Raw genomic sequence first — 27,357 nt, 5'->3', positions numbered from 1 at the left:
ATGTGAACCATACATATCCAGCCACCAAACTAGATAAGATGGATGAAGCAAGAAGTGCAGGCTGACAGGAACCAGATGTAGATCTCTCCTGAGAGACACAGCCAGAATACAAAAAATCCATAGGCGAATGCCATCATTACACCACTGAACTGAGAATGGGACCCTCATTGAAGGAATCTCAGAAAGGACTGAAAGAGCTTGAAGGGGTTTGAGACCCCATATGAACAACAATGCCAACCACCAGAGCTTCCAGGGACTAAGCCACTACCCAAAGGCTGTACACGGGTTGACCAGGGCCTCCAACTGCATACATAGAAATGAATAGCCTAGTAAGAGCACCTGTGGAAGGAGAAGTCCTTGTTTCTGCCAAGACTGAATCCACAGTGAACGTGATTGTTGGGGAGCAGGCGGTAATGGGGGGAGGTTGGGAGGGGAACACCCATAGAGAAGGGGAGGAGCAGGAGTTAGGGGGATATTGGCCCAGAAAACAAGAAAGGGAATAACAATTGAAATGTAAATAAGAAGGACTCAAGTTAATAAAGATAAAAAAATTAAAATGACAAAAACACAATAAGCAAACAACTGGGACCACATAAATTTGCTAGGATTCAGTAATTAAATTGGCAATGTAAATAGAACAAAACAGAGACCAAATGAGTGGGAAACGATCTTACCAACCCTCCATCCAAAAGAGGGCTAATATTTACACGCTGCAAAGATCTCAGAAAGTTATAATACAGATAGTAGAATAAGCCAAATAAAAAATGGGGTATAGAACTGGAGAAAGAATCTTAACTGGGGAATACAGAATGGCCAAGAAGCATTTAAAGAAATGCTCAAACATCCTTAGTAATCAGATAAATGCAAATCCAAACAATCCTGAGATTTCATACCCCAACAGTCAAAGTCACTAAGTTCAAAAACTCAGGTGACAACGGATGCTGGCAAGGATGTGCAAAGGAACTGTCCTCCAATCTTGGTGGGAAGGCAAGCTGGCAGAACCACTCTGGAAATCAGTCTGGAATTTCCTCTGAAATGTGGACCCAATACTAGCTGAGGACCCAGCATTACTATTCCTGGGCATATTCCCAAGACGTGCTCCAATGTAGAACAAGGACACATCCTCTCCTATGCTCATAGCAGCCTTATTTTTAATAGCCAGAAGCTGGAAAGTACCCAGATATCTTTCAACAGAGGAATGTATGGAGAAAATGTGGTACGTTTACTCAAGGGAGTACTACTCAATTATTCTTAAGAGGATCATGAGTCATTTCCAATTTAGCACCTAAATTCATTTCTAAGATAATTGTCAGGTCCATTCCTTTGTGTCTTCGTAAGTCTTTAGCATCAGAATTCCATTCTGGGCACTATCTGAACCCACACACAAAATTCACAACTGCCTTTTAGAATTTCTAAACTAATAGAGGTTGTGATCCCAGAGGCACAGTCCCAAGAAGTGTTAGGAGTACTAACATATGCAATGCCTTTACATCATTAGCAATAGAAATCAAGCCTACACCCACACCTGCGATTAGGGGACCTATCTTGATGGAACCCAGGGCAAACATGAAATTCTTGCTTTCAAAGCACATTCCTCAAGTGAGCATTACAGCTCACATCTCCGATGTATCCAGCTTTTTCTCTGCTCCAAGCCCGAACAGCTAGTACACAGCTGGTGAGCGCTGACCCTTGGTGGCTGTCAGGGTGGTAAGCAGCATCAGTTATGGTCCTCTCCAGCAAGGCTCGAGTGTCTGGGCCCGATGTTGTCATACGTGGACGGATTCCCTGACGTGAAATTGGTGAGATGGCTCAGTTGTCCCCAGAACATAGGCTATTCCTAGCTGTGTCCAGACTTCTTTCTGTATTACCTGTAGGTCTTTTAGCCTGGCATACAAATCATTATTACTGTGACATGTTGGCTCAGTTACATCATCCAATACAGTCAGAGGAGCTGTGGCCCCATATAAGATCTCAAAGGGCGTAAGGCTGAATCTCAAAAAAATATCACTTGCTCTGATGAGAGCAAAAGGGAAGGAGTGCCATCCAGTCTGCACCAGCCTCCATGGTCAATTTGGTCAGGGTCTCTCTTAGGGTTCTATCTATTCTCTCTACCTGTCCTGAGCTTTGAGGTCTGTAATGTAATTTCCAATGGACCTCTAAATACCTTGCAAAACCCTGGATTACCTTGGCAATGAAAGAGGGCTGTTGTCTGTCCTAATTACCTTGGGCACTCAAAACTGGGGAAGATCTCTTCCTATATATTTTTATGACTACCAAGGCCATCTTTTGCTTGGTGGAGAAACCTTCTATCTATTCCTGCCAAGGTAACTACAGACACTCCTGGTTTTATCTCAGCGAAGTTAACTTCGACTTCCCAATAAACTCTTTAGGTCTCTTTGCCCTGTCTGTCTGTTAAGCTTTCACCTGTGACATACCTGACAGTTTTCTACTGTCTCTCTGCCTAAAGTCGTAAAGTACATTACATATAACTTGGATAAGCTTCTTATCCCCCTAAATGAGTCCATTGGAGTCTTTTATTTATTCTCTGGGGAGTATAGTTTTCCCCTAAAGTGTGTCATTGTCCTTCCTCTTCTAAGCAATTTGGGCCTTTTCTTCTGTTGTACATTCTAAGTGAGGAAATCCCTTAGTCCAATCCCAGTTCCCAGTGTCTGTCTCTTGCAGGCCTGCAACCAGGATAGGCTCCTGCATAGCCATTTCTCGAGCCACTTGATCTGCTTTGTTATTACCTCATGCCACTGAATCACTTCCCTCCTGATATCCTGGGCAATGAATAATACTCACAATTGCTGGCTTCATCAGGGCATCCAAATGATGGCAAGTGATAGGGGCAGAGAGGGAGGACCATGAACTAGTGGATTACCTGGCCCACACCAAGGTCCACAGTTTTCGGGTAGACCATAAGCTTCACTACCCTACATTCCTACAATGGACCATCAGAGCTTGTTTGGAGGTTCTAGCAGGAGAACGCAGCTACTCATATACCCTTGACCGAAGACCGATCAGGCTAACCAAAACCACTATCATCACAACACAACCCAAAGCAAAATCAAACTCTAAATGCCCAATGTCTGGGATCCACTTACAATCTACTAGAGTCCTCCAAGGACTTAGGTCACTTCTCAAGCTCTGCCCTTTGTAGCACACACATTGTCTTCTAGGTTCCAGATGCATGTACTCCACTGCTGCTGCTGCTCTTGCTGGTCATCTCATGGTACTGGCATCTCCATAATGCTGCTCTCTTCTGCTGCAACTAGGCTTTTCCAATAGCCTCTCAAACACTCTCTTCATGATGCCAAGCCTCAACTTCTTTGCATGACACCTTCAGTCCTGGGCCATCAATTGCAACTGAGGCTGTATCTTCACCAATGGCCTTCCATGGCTTCTCACAGTGCCCAGACTCACTTGTTCTTCCTGACTCCTTCATGCCTTCAAAACCAGTACCACCTGGGTGACTCTTATACACTATTAAGTCCAGCCACAGCACACTACCTTGGCTTCTCTGCAACACAGCCCCTTTGTGCTCTCAGAAAATACTTTCCAGAACATTTCACATCAATGATGCTGGTCTATTCTTAATCACCACTAATTTCTTCCAGCTGATCAGCATCAATAGTCCCAGTAATGCAAAGGACATACTTTAACAGTTCTGGTATCCTGTTAATCACAACTGACTCTTAACCCAGATAATCAAAACCACAGAATCTTCACAATCAAAACTGCAACAGCCCTGATAAGAGTCTTTCTAGGCTGGAGAGGCCTGCTCTCTACTACTGATGCTGTTCTTCAAGGTACTGGCATTTTCTGGCCTCACGACACATCGAGTGTTGTTGTACCCTGATAGGGGAGGCACTGGATTTCAGTCCAACCACAATGGGAGGGACCCTCTCTGCCATCTTCATTCCACCAGTCTTTGCCCAGGCTTTTGGATATTCTTTTGGCCATTTGCTAATGTCTGGGGCTTACTGTCCTCTAGTTTTAAAGCCATTATCATGGAAGTGGGATTACCCCCACTTTACTTTGGGTCCTATCTGAGTAAACTGAATCTGTGCCTTCAACTTTGTCAACAAGTCTCTTCCCAACAAAGGCACAGAACATTCAGGAATAAACAGAAAGGAATGGGACACCCATCCTTTCCCAGCACAACTGTTTGTGATGTGGTCCACGGATATTGTTTCTGCACAGTTGCCCCCACAATTGTGGTCTTTTTGTCTTTTAATTCTTTTGATGATTGTTTTAGGACTGAATGCTCTGCTCTGGTATACACCAGAAAGTCTATAGGGGTCCATTCCACTTTGAGGATTACCCTAGGCTTGGGGAGGGGGTCTGAGCCCCTTCTCCCATAATCATCTTCAAGAGGCAGGACCTTAGGTCTCCTGCCTTTCTTCTTTGTGATATCTCGGGCCCAATGTCCTTTTTCTTTGCAATACTGATCTTTCTGCAACAGAAGTCTCTGCAACTCTCTGCTCCCATATAGTCTTGGTCTTCTATTTCCCAGGTACTCTGTCTGCCTAGATCATGCGTCTCTTTATCTCTATCTCCCAGTACTATGGCCGGTATTCTAGACAAGTGCCTCCCTTCTTACAATCCACCGATTGTCACGCCCAACCTTGACCAGCAAGGAAGACATGACCAGCGAAGATCTTCTTCAAGGAGCTTTTCTCAGGAACCTTGATACAATCTTCTAACCCCGGGAAATCCCTGCACCACACTTAAATAGATAGCACTAGCCAATCCTAGCAAGCCACGTGGGGACAGCGGATAGGTTGTACTATGTGGAAGTGACCAGGCCAAGCAGGAACAGCCAAATAAGGAATTGTTTTTCTCAAAGACTTGTTTTTCACAAGGAGCAGAAGGCGGAAACCAGCACCATCCCCAGGGCATGGGACCTTGCAGCTTTCTACACTTCCCCCTTTTTGTTTTATTGGCACCAAGACGACACTGGCATATACTGAGCGTGGCGACCCCCCTGTCTTAGGATTGGCCCTTCGTGTACCCGTCATAGGATTACCTTGTCGTCCTCAAGCCTCCATGTCTTAAGTGAGAAGGGAAGTTGCCTGTCACTGAGTAGGGTCACTCAATATGCTCAGGGACGATGGAATATGCCAGGGGAAACAGGGGCCCAGTAGAGTAAGGGTGGCTATATATCTTATATGACTGTTAGCCATGCCTGGGGGGACTGTCCTGCCTCAATGACTGCAAATGCCTGCACGACCATGGCCACATGCCGCCTCTGTATGAACCTCATCATGCACAAACACCACAGGCTCACTAGGGAGACCAGCAGCAAGAGTCCAGCTAGGGCTCCCATAACTTCCCACTCCTTATATGATTCACAGCAGCAGCAATCCAAGATGACAATCCCGAAGCCAGTCCAGCATCCACACATGTGGAATTCACGGTCACAATGGCTACACGTAGCTGATCCATTAAAAAACCGAATTCTCCAGTCCAAAAGATAACTTAACAACTGTTTAGACAAATTAAAGGAGTGGGCTTAAGAGTCACGACGTATCAGCATGAGTCTCGGGAACACCGGTAGCATCCCCCACTAGGGCTCCGTTTTGACCAGCATTTGGGTCACACCAAGAAGTGACAGCAACAGCAGGATCTTCATTCTTGTTGCACTTCCTGGTCAATCGTTCAGGGACCCACAACGGATCTTGCCGGTCCTGAGGAAACACACAAAGAGACGCTCTCGCCCATGCCAGAACAGGATCTGGCCCATGCCATAAGCCAGTGATCACATCTTTCCATTTCACATAGCCTTTCAACGTGCCTGCCCGACATTGATGTCGGTCAGCTTCAGAAAGGCCATCATCATCCAAAATTAAAAAAATTAAGAGTAAAAAGGGCCAAGGATATCTGTTCCTTGGGGGTTCTACCATGGCCTATTTCCCCCTTTTGTTTAATTAGGCGCTCCTTTAATGTACGATGAGCTCGCTCAACAATACCTTGTCCTTGGTGATTATAAGGCAGGCCATGGCTCAACTGTACATCCATCTGTTTACAAAAGGATTTGAAAGATTGGGCAGTGTATGCTGGGCCATTATCAGTTTTTAAGTGTTGAGGCTTTCCCCAAGCAGCCCAGGCTTCTAGGCAGTGTCCAATAACATTGCGTGCCTTTTCTCCACTCATAGGGGTAGCATGAATGACACCTGAACAACTATCCACAGAAACATGAATGTATTTCAGAGTCCCAACTCCAGATGTGTGAGTTACATCCATTTGCCAAATCTTTAGGGGTAGGAGGCCCCTAGGATTAACTCCTACACTAGGGGGATGGTGAAAAGTGATACACTGTTGACATCCTAAAACTATCTGTCGAGCATCTGCTCAAGACAGCTGAAACTTCTGCTGTAAGGTTTTGGTAGGCACATGAAATTGTTGATGAAATCCGTCGGGCTTGATCCAATGATGAGCTTAAGAAGATAAACTCCATTCGGGTACATCTATCCACAAGATCATTTCCCTCACTGAGAGGACCAGGCAAACCTGTATGAGCTCTAATATGTTGGACAAAAAACTTGTGACCTCTTTCCCAAATCAATTCCTGAAGTTCCGTCAGCAGCTGGCATACCATGCTGCTAATTTTAATAGGGCCAGCTACTTCTAACATCTTAACTGCATTAACAACATATGATGAATCAGAGAGCAAATTAAAGGCAAAAGAACAATTTTTAAACACTTCTACCACAATCTTGAGTTCAATTACTTGTGGAGAGCCGGGTTGATATTGACACAAAATTGGCTCTTGATGGTCAATCATATAGGCTCCACAGCCATTTTTGGATCCATCTGTAAAAATGTTTGGCGCCCCCTGTATAGGAACACTGGAGGTAACCTTAGGAAAGATCACGGGATGTTCCTTAAAGAAGGATAGCAAAGGGTGTTTTGGATAATGATTATCTATCTCTCCATGGAATCCACAGCGTAATATAGCCCAATCATCCACAGTACCACACAAGATCTTCATCTGCTGACCTGTATAGGGCACTATGATTGAGGTTGGGGAAACACCAAAATATTGTATGCACTGTTGGATCCCATTCAGGGCTAATCGTGCAACTGCTGTAGGATAATACTCTACTGATCTAGCTGGAGAAGCTCTGGGATAAACCCAAAGCAGAGAGCCATCTTGCCACAACAATCCTGTGGGCTGCATGTAGGTGGCTAGAATGCATAGCACAATGTCTGCACCTTCCTCCCATCGATGCAACATTGCACCTTGTAATCCTTTTTCAACCTTCTTTAAAGGTTCCCTTGCTTCATCAGTCAATTGTCTAGGAGAATCCAAGGCCGAATTCCCAACTAAGATATTTTACAATGGCTTTAATTCATAATTTGGTAATTTTAAATAACATCTGACCCAATTAATATCTCCCAATAATTTTTGAAAATCATTAAGAGTCTTAAGATTATCTTTCCTCAATTCAACCTTTTGGGGGATAATGATATAAGGGCTTACTTTTGCTCCTAAATAATTTACAAGATTGCCCTTTTGTACCTTTTCAGGGGCAATAATCAATCCTTTACCTTCTAGGAATTTAACTAAATTTCCATATGCTAAATCTAAAATCTCTTCATTCTTCACAGTTAAAAGGATATCATCCATAAAATGGATGCATCTCAGTGCTGGAAACTTTTGTCTTATAGGGCGATGGCGTTGCCCACAAAAATTTGACACATAGTAGGGCTATTGGCCATACACTGTGGTAAAACCACCCATTCATATCTTTGATCAGGTCCTTCATGATTGCATGATGGAACAGTAATAGCAAATCTTTCACTATCCCTTGGACAAAGAGGTATGGAAAAAAAGCAGTCTTTTATATCAATCACTACAACAGGCCAACAGGCTGGCAGAGAGGATAAAAGAGGAAGCCCGCGTTGCACTGGGCCCATGATTTGCATCTGCTGATTAATAACTCATAAATCATGCAACAGTCTCCATTTCCCTGACTTCTTTTTAACCACAAATATTGGGGTATTCCAAGGTGACACTGATGGTTTTATATGCTTCATAGCCAGCTGTTCATCTACCAGGGCTTTAACTGCGGCAAGCTTCTCAGAGGAAAGTGGCCACTGAGGAACCCACACCGGTTCCTCTGTCTTCCAGGTAATGGGAATGCCTTCCTCAGCGGCCCCTAGGAAAAACCCAGGTTCTGATTCCATTCTCTCTGTTGGGCAGTTATAGGGCTAATCCTACCCTGCAGGTACTTCCCTATTCCTTTACCAGGCAAATAACCCATATTTTTCATAATCTTTTGTGAAGTATCAGAATATTCGTTGATCAATTTGACCCCATGTCTTTCAACAGATCCCTTCCCCAAAAGGAAATGGGCAAATCCAACACATAGGGTTGCGTAACTCCTGAATGCCCTTCTTGATCTCTCCAACTCAATTGTCTTGTACTCATATCAGGAGCTCTTGCATAACCAAGACCTTGTAATGTTTGAGATGAGGTCTGTACTAGCCATCCACAGGGCCAATCTTTTTGAGCTATTATACTTCTATCAGCCCCTGTATCCAACAATCCTAGGATCCTTTTACCATCTACCCTTAGCTCCATTACTGGGCGTTGGTCTAAACCCAAGGCTAAAAATGTAAGGTCTGAGCCTGTGGAACCGAAACCCTTCTCTCCCCTCTCTCTAGACTGGGCTGCAAACCTTTCATGAAGGCTAGGTAAAAGTAATAATTGGGCTATTCTGTCCCCAGGGGAAATGGCAGTAATCCCTTTTGGTGATTCTACCATGATCTTGACTACCCCGGTATAATCTGGGTCAATAACTCCTAGATGGACATGCAGTCCTTTTAAAACTGTAGATGATCTCCCTATAAGTAACCCTACTGTGCCAGGATCAAGAGGTCCTTTACAATCAGTTTCTATCAACTGGACCCCCATCGAAGGAGTTAGTACGAGTCTGGTGGTGGAGCGGAGATCCAGTCCTGCAGAGCCCATAGTGGCTCTCCTTGGCCCCTCGGATGGCAAAGAGATGGCCATCTCTCTTAACTCTGTTCTACATCCTGATTCTCGACTGCCCCATATATTTGTGGGCCCTGGGGTCGTGGCCCCACTGTCCATTTTTTGGACATGCTCCACCAAAACCTGAGCTAAGAGGCTGCCCATTGATGTCTTTTACTGAGCGGCACTCATTAGCCCAATGGTTCCCCTTTTTGCACTTGGGGCACAGCCCTGGTTGCCTTGGGTGTTGGCCACTTCCCGTACTGACTAGACTTCTCCTTTCTGGACATTGCCTTTTTAGGTGACCCTGTTTACCACACTTAAAACACGCTCCTGAGCTTCCTTCTTTTCTCTGCGTCATCTGCAGAACCGCAGCCGCAAGTCCAGCATTAGTCAAAGGTCCCCCTATTTCTCTACAGACCTTCATCTAAGCCTCAAGTCCCTTGTTCTTGTAAGGAGTGATAGCGGCTCGACATTCCTTTGTGCACTGTTCATAGACCAACTGTTTAATCAGGGGCATAGCAGTATCGGGGTCTCCAAAGACTCTCTCCGCTGCTTCCACACATCGGGCTACAAAGTCAGAGAATGGCTCCATAGGTCCTTGAAGGATCTTGGTGACCCTTCTCCCTTATTAGGTAAGGATTTTCATGCCTTTGTTGCAACTTCATTAATCTGCTGGTAAACCTGTCCTGGATACCCTGTCTGAGCATTGGCCTAGTGTCCCTGACCCAGCAGCATATCTCTATCCCAGGCAGCCTGGCCTCCCCCTGCTGCCAAGTTAGCAGCATCCTGTTCATTAGCAAACTCAATAAGAAAAGCTTTCCAGTCCAAATACTGTCCCGGACTAAGATAGGCCCGAGCAAGGTTAGTCCAATCACTAGGAGTCATGCAAAATCTGTGTAAGGCCTCAACCTGAGCTATGGTAAATGAGGCCGTAATACCATATGTCCTAACTGATTCCACCAGGGACTTGATCACCTTAAAGTCTAAAGGTTCATGATACCTTTGTTGATTAGCATCCACATAAACAGGATAGGCCAGATGTAGTTCTGTGCGGACTGCCTTCCACACTTCTGGGCAGAAAGTATGCCCCTGGCTTCTACTTCCCCCTTCTATAGCATTCAATGGAGGAGGAGCAGATGGGTGTCATCCAGTGGATTCACCCTCCATTTTATACTTACTTCCCCATCCCCTATGCTTTGCCCTTAAAGTCTGTCTTTTCACTTGTCCTATTAATTTCTGTAACTCATCCTCAGTATCCATCCCCTCCGTCTCTCTGTCTGTATCTGATCTTTCCTTATCTGTTTCTTCCGTACTTCCTTGCTTTTCCGATCTTTCTTCCTGGAGCATTTCAAGAGCCACACGTCCCTTTTCTAACACTTCCTGACAGCACATCTGATCCTCCTAGCAACAACTCACTAGACACCAAACTAGGCGAACTCCTGGTTTTAAGGTTCCTTGGGACCATGCAAAGTCTAAGTATTCGCCTAGCTTGTCCCAACAAGCAACAGAAAGATTACCCAAGACTGTGAACCAGGGTGAAATGGCTTTACATTCACTCAGAAACCTCTCTATGGTGCTCCTTTTCATCTTTAACTTTCTTGATTCAAACAGCTCCTGAAGAGCCAGAAAAATCGGGTGGGATTGTGAATTTCCCATCACAGCAATAGGCAAAAATGATTCCTAAATGAAAAAGGAAGTTTAGAAGCAGCCACAAAATAAGGAGGATGAAAAAGTCCATCAACTACAAGGCTGCCTGTTTTTACCTTCGGTTCGCTACTACCTTGAACTTTACCTTTGGTTCGCTACTACTGCGAACTTTCTTGCTCACTACCATGAAACTTTATAGCCGCTAATTTCCCGCAGCCCTCATCGTCCCAACTTACCTTGGGAACTTTTCCAGCGCTGCCCTGACTGCGAGAAGTTCTGATCTCCTTCCCCAAATGGTTGCCACCACTTGTCGCGCCCAACCTCGACCAGCAAGGAAGACTCGACCAGCGAAGATCTTCTTCAAGCAGCTTTACTCAGGAACCTTGATACAATCTTCTAACCCCGGGAAATCCCTGCACCACACTTAAATAGCTAGCACTGGCCAATCCTAGCAAGCCATGTGGGGACAGCAGATAGGTTGTACTATGCGGAAGCGACCAGGCCAAGCAGGAACAGCCAAATAAGGAATTGTTTTTCTCAAGGACTTGTTTTTCTCAATGAGCGGAAGACGGAAAACGGACTTGTTTTGCTCAATGACCAGATGACAGAAACTGGACTTGTTTTCCACAAGGAGCAGAAGGCAGAAACTGGCACCATCCCCAGGGCGCGGGACCTTGCAGCTTTCTACAACCAATCTACTCTTTCTTCCCTTTTTCTCTTTTCTTTCCTGCTTCTCTTCCTCAGTCTCTCTAACTTCACTTTCTCTACAACTTACACTAACTCTCAGTGATTTAGCTTGACCTTTCAACTTGCGGCATCTTTCTCTTCATATCTTTACATACCTTAGCCAAATTGGTGGGATATTTTTCAGGCCCTCAGAGACCCACCTTTGGAGCCTGGCAGTAGACCAGGCCCTCCCAAACATCAGGCGTGTTGAAGTCAACAGGCAGAAGTGAGGGCCTTCCATCCATCTAACAGCTACTAAAAAGCATGTCAACTGGAATGGTGAGAAAACAAAAACAGACCCCATAAAATAGAGGTACGCCAAAGGGGACAAATAGCATTCAGTCACACTAAAAAGACAATCAAAAATTAGGAGACAAAAACAGAAGTACTCACAACAACAAAAAACAAGCGACCGCTGCGAGATCACCACAAAACTGAACTGATTCAGATGGGAGCTTCCGTGACCTCACCAAAGACAGCTGAAGGAGAACAGATTCCATATCACTCCTCCTTCCCAACGGGACACCAAAGACAGAAGAAGGAGAGCAGATCGAAAATAATGATTAAGTCAAAGGTGCTTTCTGGAGGCCAGCAGACATCAAATGCTGGCCACTCCAAGGAGCAAAAAGTCTGCCATGGTCCTTTCTTAATCTTAACTGACAGGTTGTGTGCTCTAGCCCAAACCTCAGTCCAGTGATCTAAAGTCAAACTCAGAGGAGTCTTCACAGTCTGTCCCATCGTCAAAAATAACACAGGACATAAACACAGAAAGCAAAGAGACAAACTAACAGATCTGACTGTCTAGTGGTCCAGGGTCAAACTCAGAGGGGTCGTCACAGTCTGTCCCATCATCACAGTCCCAAGATCACAGAGACCTAAGACACACAGACTGAGACTAACAGACATCCCTCTCCACCTAGACAGGCAAGACCAGTCTGGAAAAACAGACGGCTGGAAGGACGTTTCGCTGCTCTAGTCCAGCAGAACTACTTTGTCTTCACCAGCACCCAGACAGCTGGGAGGGTGGGACTTTTCTCCAACTCCAGGAGAATCAATGTATCCTCACCAGCACCAAGACAGGAATCACCCCTGAATCCCTGGGGTCCCTACAAACCTCCTGGGAAGTCTCCCAGGGCAGTGCAGTCAGTGAGCCTCTGGGACACCTACCAATACTCACGCACCTCCGCCTCTACCCGAGACACGAGTGACTGCAAAATCAGAACTCGCATGCAAATACAGAACCAGAATTCAGCCAGCACAGAAACACAAACAAACAGACAATATCTAAACATTGAAGTCTATCTCCATAGACCAGGGTGATCACTGATCCCAGACCAGGCTCAAAATGTAAGACCGCCAAAGGCGGGAGACCCTCCTTCAAGTCTGCAGATGATGCTACCCCCAAAAAACTCACAAGACAATGATCTTGTTGTAATCACCATGTAGTTTATTGATAGGGAAGACAGATACCAGCGCACTGGGGTCGAGACATGTAGCCCACACAGGGGTAGAGGAGTTTGACCTCGAATGGTTGGGAGAAGGGGTATTTAAGGAAAAACCATATCAAATCACAAGGAAGAACCTCCTATTTCTCATGATTGTTACCGAAGCACCATGAAGAACCTCTTGTTTCTCATGATTGTTCTTTAAGATTTTAATCCAACACTATGATTTACCAGATCCTGATACTATTGTAGTCAGCAGCTATTATGGTGACTTGCTATTATGGTTAGCTAGTTTCTGGAACAAAGTGGCTGAACCAGCTGGTGCAATTACTTACTCTATCTGTGGTCAGCTAGTTCCTGGAACAGGCAATTCCATGGCTCATTTTGGCTTCAACTTTTGTCTAGGGGGCAATCTTCAACTTTTTCCTATCAGTCCAATCTCTCAAAATTGGGTGATTCAGCTGGTTTTGTGTATAAACTGGTGGTCTGAAGAAATAGTCCTTGGTAGATATGCTGACCAAGTAACAGCAAGCAGGCAAATAAAAAAGCATTCCTATTCCAGCAGCAGATAGAGTCCATATTAAACTCTTACCATCTGGATTTAAAGTGAGTATCAATCTGAATTAGGTCTATGCATCATCCCACATCAAGATATGGATCAGAGGCTTGTTTTTTCCATTCTCAACATTCTGGTCACAGGTGTGCCTTCTTTTTCTGGATTGTAGTTTATTCCAAATATAGTGAAGTTGAAAGCCAACAATAACCATCCAAATCCACGCTTCTTTAACTTGACAAAAATTGTATCTCATGTCAAAATGAAAACTATAACCAGGTTATAAATACAGCTAACATGATATAACCATCCCTCTTACGAAGGCATAAGCAATAATAAGGACAAAATGATGCCTAACATGATAACCTTTCCCCTAGGAAAACCACAAACAAATTGTGAATTAGGGTAGTTCAGTGTCCTTTACGAAGCATCCTTTTACTATCTCAAACTTAAATATGATAACTGTTGATAGTCTTTGAATTGATCTTAAAGAAATTAAAGAATACAAAATATCTCTTTACATGGATAGCAACATTCCTATCTATTGTAATCATCATTTCTATAGATGGTCTAGTGGCCTTTGATGATATATATACCTATCTCGTTTACTGCTCATTTTGTATTTCTACCATTCTCCACAAGCATGTCAGCAGATCTTGACTTCTTTCCTGAAGAAGTGACCCATACCTTTATTCATAAAGGGTCTTTTCACTTTGAACTTCTGCCCAGATTAAGCCATTATAGTTTCCCATTGACATTATTAAGGGGACATGATACTACTAAGAGGTGTTCTTCATAATCTTCCCCCCACATTGTGGAGAGGAAATACAGTTTCTCCATGGTGATCTACTGTTACCCCTGTTATCACTGTTATTCCTTTCTTAGTCTATTAGGTTAAGGTCAACAGAAGCCCAAAATGACCAGGAAGAAATCTGGGTTTAAATTTCAAAGGAATGTTCATTGTGACTCATAAGAGGAAGACTTCCGTCCTTTTGAAGCACACCTTTTAGAACAACAGATCTTACTGTCTCTGGTACAGGAAAGAAAAATTTTGTTGTAGGCCAGTAAGGATATTCTTTGCTACCTTTGATTCCTGGACAGTGGATATGGGAGAAACCCTATCATACATTGAACTGTGATTTAACCCACATACTGAGTTCTGAAGAACCTTGACCCAGGTATCCATGGCTCTCCAACCATGTCTTCATAAAAGCCACTGCATCTTTCTATTATTCCAGCTCTTTCAGAATGGTGTGCAATATGGCTGAAAAATGAATTCCTTAGTAAATGAAATACTGTATGTAAGATCAGGATGGTGGATATGATTTTTGTAAGTGTACAGATTATGGTTTTGGCAAAAACAATGTGTTCCAGAATGTACTCCAGAATGAACAAGGTATTTCCTCCCCACAGAGGACATGGTCCAACATAGTGCACATTACAACAGCTTGGAGACCGGCCAGCCCAGGAAATGGTACCATATCTGGGGTTAGGTGTTGAGTTCTGCTGTTGGCAAACCTGGTATTCAGCTTTAGTTGTGCCCAGGTCTGACTTGGTGAGTGAAAGTTCATATTGATGAGCACATAAATGAATAAACACATCTCTGCTACCATGGCCACTTTGTTTTTGTTCCAAATGAGCAATGATAAGAATGGCTGGGAAAAGAGGCTGGCACCAGCATAAAATTTAGAAACATCAATGAACTAGGTCCTAGTCTTCTCTTCCTCAGTCAACATATCATAGGAATCACTATATGAGGCTATGGATGCATATTTTGTAGCAACTGCATTTTAATAGGAATAGAAACTATAAGCATTTGGGGACCTTCTTTATATTGTCTGCTTGTGTATTTATGATCTGCTTGGGCCCATATGTATATAAACTTTTACCATTTGATAATAGATTGGTTTCTTTCCAGTTCCACTTCATGACTATGTGGGTCATTTTTCTTTGTATGTTAAATGGTTAGCATAATGTCAAATCCTTGGATTTCCCTATAACAGGCACAGAATAGTCTTAAAAAAGGAGAACTGTTGCTGTAGTCTTGTTCCATAATTCCACTGGTTTGTTCAGTGATACAAGTATACAGTCCTGCCAAAGGCCCCCATGGCATCCCTCTCTGACACTTCTACCTCAATAATACAGGGTCAGCTAGATCATGTGTTTCAAGTGGTAGAGCAGCCTGCAGAGCATTCTGGAGCTGTTGAAGGATATTTGAATGTCCCAAGCTCATCATATAACTACAAGCTTTCCAAATCACTTGGTTTATGTGGTGGAGGATCATAGCCAAGTAAGTAATCTACTGTCTCCAGGATCCTAATAGATCCCATAATCAGTGCCTTCTTTCTTTAAGGTGAGAAAGGTCAGGTACAGTAGCTTATCCTTCACCTTACAAGGAATGTCTCTGCATTTCCAATGTCCAACATGACTGAACTTTCACTGAGGTGGACAATATTTGAATGTTGTTTAAATACTTCCCATTCTGATACGTGTGTGTTTGTGTGTGTTTGTGTGTGTTTGTGTGTGTGTGTGTGTGTATGTGTGTGTGTTACCAATGAGTCAAAAGTGGTTGATGCCTCACTCTAAGTTGACTCAATCAACATAATTCCTTCAGTTTATTGCAACAATATAATATTTGTGCAAGAGACATACAAGTTCCCTTCTAACTAAGTTATGACTCATATCAGGAGACTTAATATATCCTATAGGCAAATCTATAAATGATTTTGGTTCCCCTTGTGAGCAGAAACTGAGACATAAGCATTTACTTGATTAAGAGCTATAAACCATATCCCAGGAGATATTTTACATTGCCCAAGAGAGCATACAATACTTGTACAGCAGTTGCATTTGGAATTACTGCTTGATTTAATTTTTGATAGTCAACTCACATTTTCTAAGTCCTATCTGTCTTCTTACTAGCCTGATAAGAGAATTAAAGGGAAATATAGGGAGAACCAACTCCACTGTATCTTTCAAGTTCTCGATGATGGCACAATTTTTCTAATTCCTCCAGGAATATAATACTACTCTTGATTCACTATTTTCTTGGAACAGGTGACACTAAAGGCTCCTGTTCAGACATTCCAAGTATCAGAGCTTTGACTTAGCATGACCTTGGAACCAGTATGAGATCTGCTATCTTCTAAGTATATCTGTTCCAAGTATCCATTCTGAAACTGAGGAAATAACCACAGAATGAATCAAACAATGTCCATTAGTCATCTGGCTTCCAAAAGCTTCCAGCTTAACTGGAGGACACAGTGTTTCTTGGAATCACATGGAATCATCATCAATTCAGATCCAGTATCCACTAGACTCCAGAATATCTGCTTGGATTCCTTACCCCAATGTTCTCTTGTAAAAGGAAATAGATCCTTGTGGGGAAGACGTGTAGAAAGGTTTACATAAAAACTTATAACTATCTCATCGCCATTCTTCAGGGAAACCCAGCTACCTTTTGTTCCTCAGAGTAGGAAACAAGTTCTGAGTCTGCAAGATGGCTCATGTCTAGAAATTAGTTCTTCAGCAAAGATTGCCTTTTACCTTGATCTAATGTAATCTTTCTTTCCTTTGTTTGTAAAGTTCTCTCTGCATATAAAGGACAAAGGGAAATTCAGTAGGCTTCTTATCGATTTCATACCTGGGAACACCATGATTGATGAGCATATAGCAAAGGTCCATACAAGTCGTATCAGCATAAAATTCAGAACATCTGTGCTGACCATTAAAAAGAAGTGACGTTACTGGCATGCTAATAATGGCTTAGTCTCACTTTCTCTTCTAGAACTCAGGACCACCAGACAAAGCATGCCAACTTGCACAATCGGCTGTGCCCTGTACCTTCCCTTACTAATTAAGAGAATGACTTACATCTTCATTTATCAAGGCATTTTTTTAATTGAAGTTCCCTCCTTTCAACTCTGGCTTGAATGACATTTGCCACCACCAATGGGTAAAAAAAATCTTGTGCTATTGTGGGCCTACTTATAAGTGAGTTCTCTGATATCTACTGTTTTAATTTGGGTTTCCACTGATGTGAAGAGTCAATAGAACTTAGGCAACTCTTTAAGAGAAAACATTTAAGCATGGTTGGCATACAGGTTAAGAGGTCCATTCCATTATTATCAAGACAGGAATATGATAGCTTCCAGCCAGGCATGGTGATAAAAGAGCTGAGAGTATTGCATCTTCATCTGCAGGCACACAGGAGAGGATTGGAATCCTCAGGTAGCTAGGAGAAGGCACTTTAATGAAAATTAAGACATAACATTCCCACATTTTCAGACACAATGATAGCAGTGCTGACAGGAAAACTCATAGCTCTGAGTGCCTCCAAAAAGAACTTGGAGAGAGCATATATTAGCAGCTTGACAGCACATTGAAAAGTACTAGAACAAAAAGAAACAAATACACATGAGAGGAGTAGATGGCAGGAAATAATCAATCTCAGGGCTGAAAGCAACCAAGTAGAACAAAAGGAACTGTACAAAGAACCAACAAAACCAGGAGCTTATTCTTTGAGAAAAACAACAAAATAGATAAACACTTAGCCAGAGTAACAAGAGGGCATAAAGACAGTATCCAAATTAACAAAATCAGAAATGAAAGGGGAGAAGTGACCACAGAATTTGAGGAAATTCATAAATGAACAGAACCTACTACAAACAACTATACCAACAAAACTAGAAAATCTGGATGAAACGGACAAATGTTTAGAAAGACATCAGGTACCAAAGTTAATTCAGGATCAGATAAACCATCTCAACAATCCCATAACTTCTTCAGAAATAGAAGTGGGTATTAAAATTCTCAAAATCAAAAGGCACAAAGGACCAGGTGTGTTTAGTTGAGAATTATATCACCCCTTCATGGAAGCCCTAATACTAATACTGTCCAAATTAATCCACAAAATAGAAACAAAAGGAATACTACACAATTTCTTTTATGAAGCTACTGTTATGGCTATACCTAAAACACACAAAGACCCAACAAAGAAAGAGAACTTCAGACTAATTTCCCTTAAGAATATTGATGCATAAAATCTCACGAACTGAATCCAAGAACACATTCAAAGGATCATCCATCATCATCAAGTAGGTTTCATGCCAGGTATGCAAGGATGGCTCAATATATGGAAATCCATAAATATAATCTACTATGTAAACAAACTCAAAGAAAAACATTTGACAAAATTCAGCACCACATCATGTTAAAAGTCTTGGAAAGGTCAGGAATTCAAGGTCCATACCTAAACATAGTAAAGCAAAATGCAGCAAACCAGTAGCTAACATTAAACTAAATGGAGAAAAACTTGAAGCAATCCCAGTAAATGAGAAAGTAGACACAGATGCCCACTCTCTCACTTAGTATTCAATACAGTACTTGAAGTCCTAGCCTTAGCAATCAGAAAACAACAGGAGGCCTAAGGATACAAACTGGAAAGGAGGAAGTCAAAATATCAAAATTTGCAGATGATACGATAGTATACTTAAGTGACTCCAAAAGTTCCACCAGAGAACTACTAGGCCTGATAAGCAACTTCAGCAAAGTGGCTGTGTATAAAATTAACTCCAACAAATCAGTAATTTTTCTCTCCTCAAACTATAAAGAGGCTGAGATAGAAATTAGGGAAACAGTACCTTTCAGAATAGTCACAAATAACATAACCATGGTGTGACTCAAACAATGCAATTGAAAAATCTGTATGACAAGAACTTCAAGTCTCTGAAGGAAGAAATTGAAGAAGATCTCAGAACATGGAAAGACCTACCATGATTGTGGATTGGCAGGATGATTATTGTAAAAATATACCTGGCTAAAAGAACTCTACAGACTCATTGAAATCAGCTTCAAAATCAAACTCAATACTTCAAAGAGTTAGAAAGAGGAATTTGCAAATTAATATGGAATAACTGAGGGAAGTGCCATAATGTGAAGGAACCCAGTGAAACGTTCATTGGGATAGAAAACAAAAGGGAAGGGGATATGTGCTGTATACAACATGAGATGCTCGCTCCACAGCAAGGGGAAATGAGTACTCCCCGAAAGACACTGAAGAATGCTGCCTCACGGAAGTAGAACCTTAAGGGTTTTTGGAACGTCCTTTGGCTGGGCTCGGTGGAACAGAGAGTGGAAGGAAAGGTACAGCTGAAGGAAACATGGGAGGGAGAATGTTCAAGGAAAGCCAGCAACAAAAGAGACGAGTGATGTTGATGAAAGAATCCAGGCAAACGAAATGCATGGACTCATCTGTCTTCCTTGCATTGCTTGGTTGAGCTACCTCTTCCTGAACTCCACCGAGAACAGTCCAACAAAACCTTCCGGCACTGGACTTGCAGCTTCTGTGGGATTGAACTGATTGGCAGAGTGATATCAGCTGACAGATGTGCTGAGGATAGACTTATTGAGCACAGGTGATATATATGGAGGGATAGAAATAGAACTTGAGGGTCTCGTGTCTTCTTCAGTGGTCTTCCATTCCCTGAGAGAAGGACAGCTGAGAATCTCTCCTGGTCTTCCTCCTGCTGAAGCATGCTTAACCTGAGGTCTGGCTGCCACTGCTGGCTTTTGCCACAGCTGCTGGTCCTTGATTGCTATCCTGACTCTAGCAAATTGGACTGCTGCTATATCCCTGAAGTGTTTGCTAGCAGACTGAGCTGCCACTTTCTGGACAAACTAGGTGTGGCTGCTCCAAGGAAACAACTATTGGTCTGCTTACAGAAAGGAGACTCACATGGCGGCATTCTGTGAGGCCCAACCAGCAGCTTACGAATTCATCTGTAGATACTTTCACACAACCATTGGACAGAAGCCAGAGAGAAATGGGGTTGTCTTAAGGAAAAGCTGGAGTATCTGAGGAGCATGGAGGCCCCTCGGGAAGACCAAAAAGACTCAACTAACCTGGATCCTCAAGATCTTAGAGAACAAGCAACCAACCAGACAGCATATATCTTCTGAGAGGAGGCCTCCAAAACATATACTCCAGAGGACTGCCTTTTCAGGTCGCATAGAATAGATGCAACTAAGCCGAGGGAGACTTGAGGCCTCAGGGAGTGGGGAGGTCTGGTTGGTGGGGAGAGGTATTGGGGAACAGCTCCTTGGACAGTGTGTGGTGGGAGGTGTTCTGGGATGAGTGTGGAATGGCATGGGGATGGTGACTGGACTGTAAATGTAAGACTAAAGTATAATAAAAGGAAAAATTGAACCTTTCTAAACTGGTCCATGTTCACATTATCCTTTCTTGTACACTTTCTCTGATGTGTGGTGGGCCATAAGGGAGGACTATGAGATTAAGAAACACCGTGAAGAAGCTTTTTAGGTTATCTCACTCATGATGATATTTTCCTAGTCCTACCCGTTTGCCTACGAATTTCATAAAGTCCTTCTTTTAAATAGTTGAGTAGTACTCCCTTGAGTAAACATACCACATTTTCTCCATACATTCCTCTGCTGAAAGACATCTGGGTACTTTCCAGCTTCTCGCTAGTATGAATAAGGGTGCTTTGAGCATAGAGGAGAAAGCGTCCTTGTTCTAGGGTGGAGCAAGTTTTGGGGATATGCCCAGGAAGGGAGTATCAACTCCACATTTCTGAGGAACTTCCAGACTGATTTCCAGAGTGCTTCTACCAGCTTGCGGTCCCACCAAGATTGGAGGACGGTTCATTTGTCTCCACATCCTTCCCAGCATCTGATGTCACCTGAGTTTTGAACTTAGCCACTCGGCCTGTTGGGAGACAAACGCTCAGAGTTGTTTGTATTTGCATTTACTTGAGTACTGAGTATGTTTAACCTTTTTTTTAATTGCTTCGGGGCCATTCCGTATTCCCCACTTAAGGTTCTTTCTTAATTTCCCCATTTTTATTTGGCTTACTCTGCTATCTGCATTCTAAATTTTTGAGAGCTTTGTAGAGTGTAGATATTAGCCTCCTATTGGATGGAGGGTTGGTAAGAACTTTCTTTCCCCATTCAGTTGGTCTCTGTTTTGTCCCTATTTACACGGCCATATTACTTTCAGGATCTTTCCACACTCATGTGGTCCCATTTGTTGCTTTGTTCTTTTTGTCAGTTTGTTATTGATGTTTTCATTTTTTATCGTTTGGGATTTTCTTTCTTTTTTGATTTGGTATTTGTTTGAATTTTTTCTTTTCCTTTTTGGCCTTAGAACATAAACCATTTGCCTTCTGACCAAGTGACTTTCTTTCCCCTTTGCCTCTCAGTTCCAGGATCTGACCCACATTCTCTTCTTTTAGTTTCAGTGTATCTGGTTTTACATGTTGGTCTTAGATCTACTTGGAGTTGAGCTTTGTACAAGGAGATGAGAATGTATCATTTTCCATTCCTCCACAAGGGGATTTCCACTGGAAAGAGCACCATTTCTTGAAAATTAGGTCTTTTTTCTATTGGGTGATTTTAGCTCCTTTGCAAAGGTCAAATGACCTTAGGTGGGTGAGTTGATTCCCAGGTCTTCAATTCTATTCCCTTGATCCTCCTGCCTTTCCTTGTACTGGGCACTCTTTATCTCTATTGCTCTGCAATAGAGCTTGAGGTCATGGGGGATGGTTCCTACCTTCTTATTTTGAAGCAGCAATACATTTCTTACACACTGTGGTGGAACTGTCCTTCAGTGAGACTAAACTTTCCAATGATATGGATGCATGGGTTCCTTAAAACTACAAGCATACCAACCAAACAGAATGTTTTTCATCCGTGAAGATGCAAAGGAATAGGAGGAAAAGATTCTTGTAAATTTATAATAATTGGATAGGGTGTGGTGCTGAGATCTCCTACTATTAATGTGTGGTTTTCTCTAAAAATTCAAGCTGGAGTAATGTTTCTTTTATGGTTCTGAGTGTGCTAGTGTTTGGGGCACAATCAAGATGTAATCTCGGTGGGTTTATCTTTGATGGGTATAATATCTCCCTCACCATGTCTTTTGACTCAACGTGGTAGAAATTCTATTTTCCTCGACATTCACATGTCTGCTCCAGCTTTTTGGGTGTGTCAGATTGCTTGGAATTTTAAATTCAGGGCTTTATTCCAAAGCTGCAACTGCCTTTGTTGCTGAGGTATGATTCTCGTGTGTAGCAGATTGAAGAATTTCTTTTGCATCCATTGTATTATCTTTTGCCTGTTAGGTTGGAGTTGAGTCCTTCCATGCTGAAAGATGTTAATAACTAATGATGGTTAATGTCGGTAACTTGGATAACTGTTGTGGTGCTGATGGTTTTGGTTGTGGCAGCAGTGTGTGTGTGGGAGTGGGAGGTTGTGCCTGTGTTTGTGTGTTTGTTTTCCACTTTTCTTTTTGGTGCTGAGAAATTATCTACCCCGTTTTCTCAAACATAGCAATCCTCCTCCAGTTCCAGGTTTATTTCTAATTTCTTTGTAGGGCTGTGTGTGGGAGTCAAAGTTTATATTAGAATCGGTCATGGGAATCTACTTTCCTTCCTTAGTCGAGAATGAAAGTTTTTCTGGGTATATTAGTGTAAGTGAGCAGTTGTATTGTATGGTGTCTGTAAAACACATGCCCAGCAATTTCTGTGTTTCAGGGCCTCTGTTGAGAATTCAGGTGTAGTTCTAATTGATCTTGAGTGAGATCAAACAGACACAAATAACTTATGTGGTATCTATTCACCTGTAACGGATATTACCTGTAAAATACAAGATAAAGTAAACAGGATACAAAGAACCTCCAAAGCCGCACAACACAGAGAAAAGTTGGAGAAGTATTGAACCCTTCTCAGAAGGAGAAATAAAATAGAGCTTGAGGGTAGATGGACAGAGGGTTCCGAGTTGGTCATCACGTAAGGCAGGGTATGGGATCATGGAGATAGAGAGACGTGTATTGGTAATGGGAAATCTCTGGGCCTCAGAGCTTACTGGAACAAGTGGGAAGACACAAGGCGATCTGTAGGCAAGCACAGATGAGACTCCGAACGGATGGGGGATTTGATGCTGAAAAGGCCCCTCCCTGTAACATGACATTATGATCAAATATTCTTCTTCTCCGCCTCCTCCTTTTCTTCGTCCTCCTTGTCCTCCTTCTCCTTCTTGTGCTCCTCCTCCTCCTCATTCTTCTTCCTCTTCCTCCACTCACTAGGTCATTTGGACTTCTTCCTGCCTACCTCCTCCACGTCTAATCAACCAGTCCCTACAAAACCCTCTTGGGAAAAGTGTGTCTTCTCTCATGGACACTCCTCCACAGTGCTTTCTTCTAAGCAGCCAGGCTCTTCTCTCTGTACACAAACAATTCAGGCATATCCTCTTCATCACACCTTCCTGTGCTTTATCACACAGTCTACTTTTCAAATATACCTTCCCTTTCAAACACTGGTCTCTCCATCTAACCCAGCTGTATGAAAAGAGCATATCTATAGTCCAAGCAGAGGGTTTAAAAGCGTTTGCTATGACGGAGAAACACCTCAACTACAAACAGTCCTTTTTGGTAAACACACCATTTTGGCGGTTCATATTACTACCACATATTCTGAGACACTGCTGTGCAGTGCTAGCCAGGGCTCTGTGTGCCTGGGGCTGGTCTGTACCATGTGGGCTGAGGTCAAGTGTGTGGGCATACTCATTCACTGTCGTCTGCGGCAGGGTAGAACTCAAATAAAACTCTTTCTTTTTCCTCTAGTATTTAGATGTCTAGCATTGATTTGATGGGATTGTATTTGATTTCTGTGTGCGTTGGGCATAAACCGTCTTTGGCCAACAAAGCATGCAACAAGTCAGGATAAACAAATGACTGCCAACACCTCTGCCCCAATTGAGGAGGTAAATTGATCCAGCAAAGTGGCTGCCCTGATCCCATCTAGGGAATTGCAAGGTCAGCGTGATCCTTCTGGACACACCCTTCATACACGCCTTTAATCCCAAACAAGATAATCCTACTGGAAGGCAGACAAAATGTTCAATCAGAGTACAGAGGGTGTGTCAGAGATTGGATACACCCACCTCTCCTATATAAGCACAGCAAAAGAACGGAGAGTTTTTATCCATTAGCAGAGTTGCCTTCAGTTGGGAGTGCATTAGCTGAGCTCATTGGAGTGCACTGGAGCTCCGTTGTGAGTGTGTACATAGACCATTCAAAGCAGAGGCTAAGAATAAGTCAGAAGATCAGAACAATAGACAGAATTATTTTGAGCAAAGCCCTGTAAAGGTTGGAGAGGCCGGGTTGAATCAGTCATCTCGGACAGGTGTTGGAATTGAACCATTCTACCAGAATTCAGGAAGAAAAGGAACTTATTCAAAATTAAGCCGGTGAGACTACAATTTCTTCTGGCAATTAAAAGGTACATCTGGTTTATTTGGGCGGTTTACATCGGGGGAGTCGGGGGAGGCAAACCCAAAGTGATTATCCAGCAAGACGCCCACAGGTCCTCTGAGAGAAAGCTCCAGAAGAGAAATTCACCGAGGTTGTCTCCAGAGGAAGAATCATTTCCTCAAGTCCTGCAGGGGACCCAGAGACATTCTGCAACTCTGGAACCACTGGAGACTTAAGACCAGAGCAAGGCACCGATCAGAGGACTCAGACAAGGTAAGCCTTACCAAGTCAACAGAAAAGACACTTTTCCTTGTATAGGCAGACTTTGACTGCATTACCAATGGAAAATTCCAGTGCTGATCCCTCACACACAAGTGTAAAGATTGGAGAGTACCAGAAGATAGTTGAGAAAGCCTTGACTTTACTGATTGCATGTGTGATTTCGGGCATAAGCCTCTACCAATTTACAGTTGCAATCTTCATATATTTCCTCTTAGAAGAACTGAAAAATACACATCTACAACTAGAAATTCTCTCAAAAAAGGTTGCAAAGCTAGCCGGGCAACAACAAGAAATAGGTGTGCTAGGAGGAAAACTAGACACGATATTAGAAAGGCTTGAAAGACCAACGGCAGAGGAAGCAAGAGAACAGGAAGTGCTTAATTGTGAACCTGTGGTGCCTGATAAAATCGAGGCTGAAGACAGACAGCCCATTGAACATAAAGCACCCCCTCTTACGGACCTTACTGAGGCAGGTTCACCATCTGCACTATCTTTCCCAGCGGCCCGGGAACAGAGGCCTGAAAATGGTTTGCAAGAGCAAACAGGAATTACAGGTCCTAATAATAGGAAGCCGGACTGTGCAGAGCCTCCTCGCTCTTGCAGCTCTCCTCACCTCAAGCCAAAGACTCCCCAAACCGACCCAGCTCTGCTGCCCCAGCACTTAACTTCACATACTGATGCAAGATTGGCCCGACCCTGCGATCAAATCTATTCCTCCATTACCCGGGATCAAAGATTTCAAGATATTCTGAAAACACCATACCAGCTGGACTTAAGAAATGAACCAGCCAGAGAAGATCTGAAGCCTATTGTTATAGATGGCAGTAATGTTGCAATGGCCCATGGTCTGAACAAGTTCTTTAGTTGCCGTGGCATAGCCATTGCAGTTGAATATTTTTGGAAGCTCGGCCACAGAAACATCACTGTGTTTGTCCCACACTGGAGAACCACTCGGCATCCTGATGCCGCAGAACAGCACTTCTTAAGCCAGCTCCGGGAGCTTGGGCTATTAGCTGTCACTATTTCCGGGAAGAACCTTGGGCAGAGTATTGCTTCTCATGACCACAGGTTCCTGCTCCACTTAGCAGAAAAGACTGGTGGCATCATTGTAACCAATGACAACTTGAGAGAGTTTGTGACCGAGTCCGTGTCCTGGAGAGAAATTATCGCAAGAAGGCTGCTTCAGTACACTTTTGTGGGGGACATATTTATGGTTCCTGACGACCCTCTGGGAAGACATGGACCTCGGCTCGAAGAATTTCTTCGAAGGGAGGCCTTTCTTCTACACACGCCTCCAAAACTCGATGCCCAGTCAGATGTGCGCACATTTGGCCACGCCATCCAGAGCCACAATAGCCAGGGAGCCCAAGCAAGCCCTGGTGCTTCACCCAGGACCAGGATTCTGCAGAGAAAAGCGCTCTGAGTGTGGCCTTTGTGAATGGCTTCCCGGACGCTGAGCAAAACCTGATGTTCGACCAGACTCTGACGGCTCATCCCTACTTGAGAGACCTGAGTGCCCTCTCCGTCCTGGTGATTTGCTGCAAGCTGGCCTGAAGGCCCAGGGACAACGGGAGCCCTGGGTGGGAGGTTGGAACTGCCAACTGCGGGAAGTGCCATAATGTGAAGGAACCCAGTGTAAGGTTCATTGGGATAGAAAAAAAAAAAAAAAAAAAAAAAAAGGGAAGGGGATATGTGCTGTATACAACATGAGATGCTCGCTCCACAGCAAGGGGAAATGAGTACTCCCCGAAAGACACTGAAGAATGCTGCCTCACGGAAGTAGAACCTTAAGGGTTTTTGGAACGTCCTTTGGCTGGGCTCGGTGGAACAGAGAGTGGAAGGAAAGGTACAGCTGAAGCAAACATGGGAGGGAGAATGTCCAGGGAAAGCCAACAACAAAAGAGACGAGTGATGTTGATGAAAGAATCCAGGCAAACGAAATGCATGGACTCATCTGTCTTCCTTGCATTGCTTGGTTGAGCTACCTTTTCCTGAACTCCACCGAGAACGGTCCAACAAAACCTTCTGGGAATGGGCTTGCAGCTTCGGTGGGCTTGAACTGCTTGGCCGAGTGATGTCAGCTGACAGATGTGCTGAGGCTAGACCTGTTGAGCACAGGTGATATATGGAGGGATAGAAATAGAAGTTGAGGGTCTCGTGTCTTCTTCAGTGGTCTTCCATTCCCTGAGAGAAGCACAGCTGAGAACCTCTCCTGGTCTTCCTCCTGCTGAAGCATGCTTAACCTGAGGTCTGGCTGCCACTGCTGGTTTTTGCCACAGCTGCTGGTCCTTGATTGCTATCCTGACTCTAGCAAATTGGAGTGCTGCTGTATCCCGGAAGTGTTTGCTGGCGGACTGAGCTGCCACTTTCTGGACAAACTAGGTGTGGCTGCTCCAAGGAAACAACTATTGGTCTGCTTACAGAGAGGAGCCTCACATGGTGGCATTATCTG

At 43.5% G+C, this 27,357-nt stretch overlaps 1 protein-coding gene across 1 annotated transcript; it reads left to right on the top strand.

Moving 5' to 3' along the window:
- The first annotated feature begins 1,760 nt into the window (after nt 1-1,760).
- On the top strand, nt 1,761-26,328 carry LOC120102462 (NEDD4-binding protein 1-like). The gene is made up of 4 exons (XM_087659855.1): nt 1,761-1,799; nt 9,351-9,618; nt 25,406-25,760; nt 25,974-26,328. The coding sequence occupies exons 1-4, from the start codon at nt 1,761-1,763 to the stop codon at nt 26,326-26,328; spliced, it is 1,017 nt and encodes a 338-aa protein (XP_087515981.1).
- The last annotated feature ends 1,029 nt before the right edge of the window (nt 26,329-27,357 follow it).

Source organism: Rattus norvegicus, chromosome 4, assembly GCF_021556685.1.
Source record: "Rattus norvegicus strain SHRSP/BbbUtx chromosome 4, alternate assembly SHRSP_T2T, whole genome shotgun sequence".
NCBI classification, from domain to species: Eukaryota; Metazoa; Chordata; class Mammalia; order Rodentia; family Muridae; genus Rattus; species Rattus norvegicus.
The sequence above is the reverse complement of the archived record's forward strand: the minus strand, read 5'-3'. Positions and strand labels throughout refer to the sequence as shown.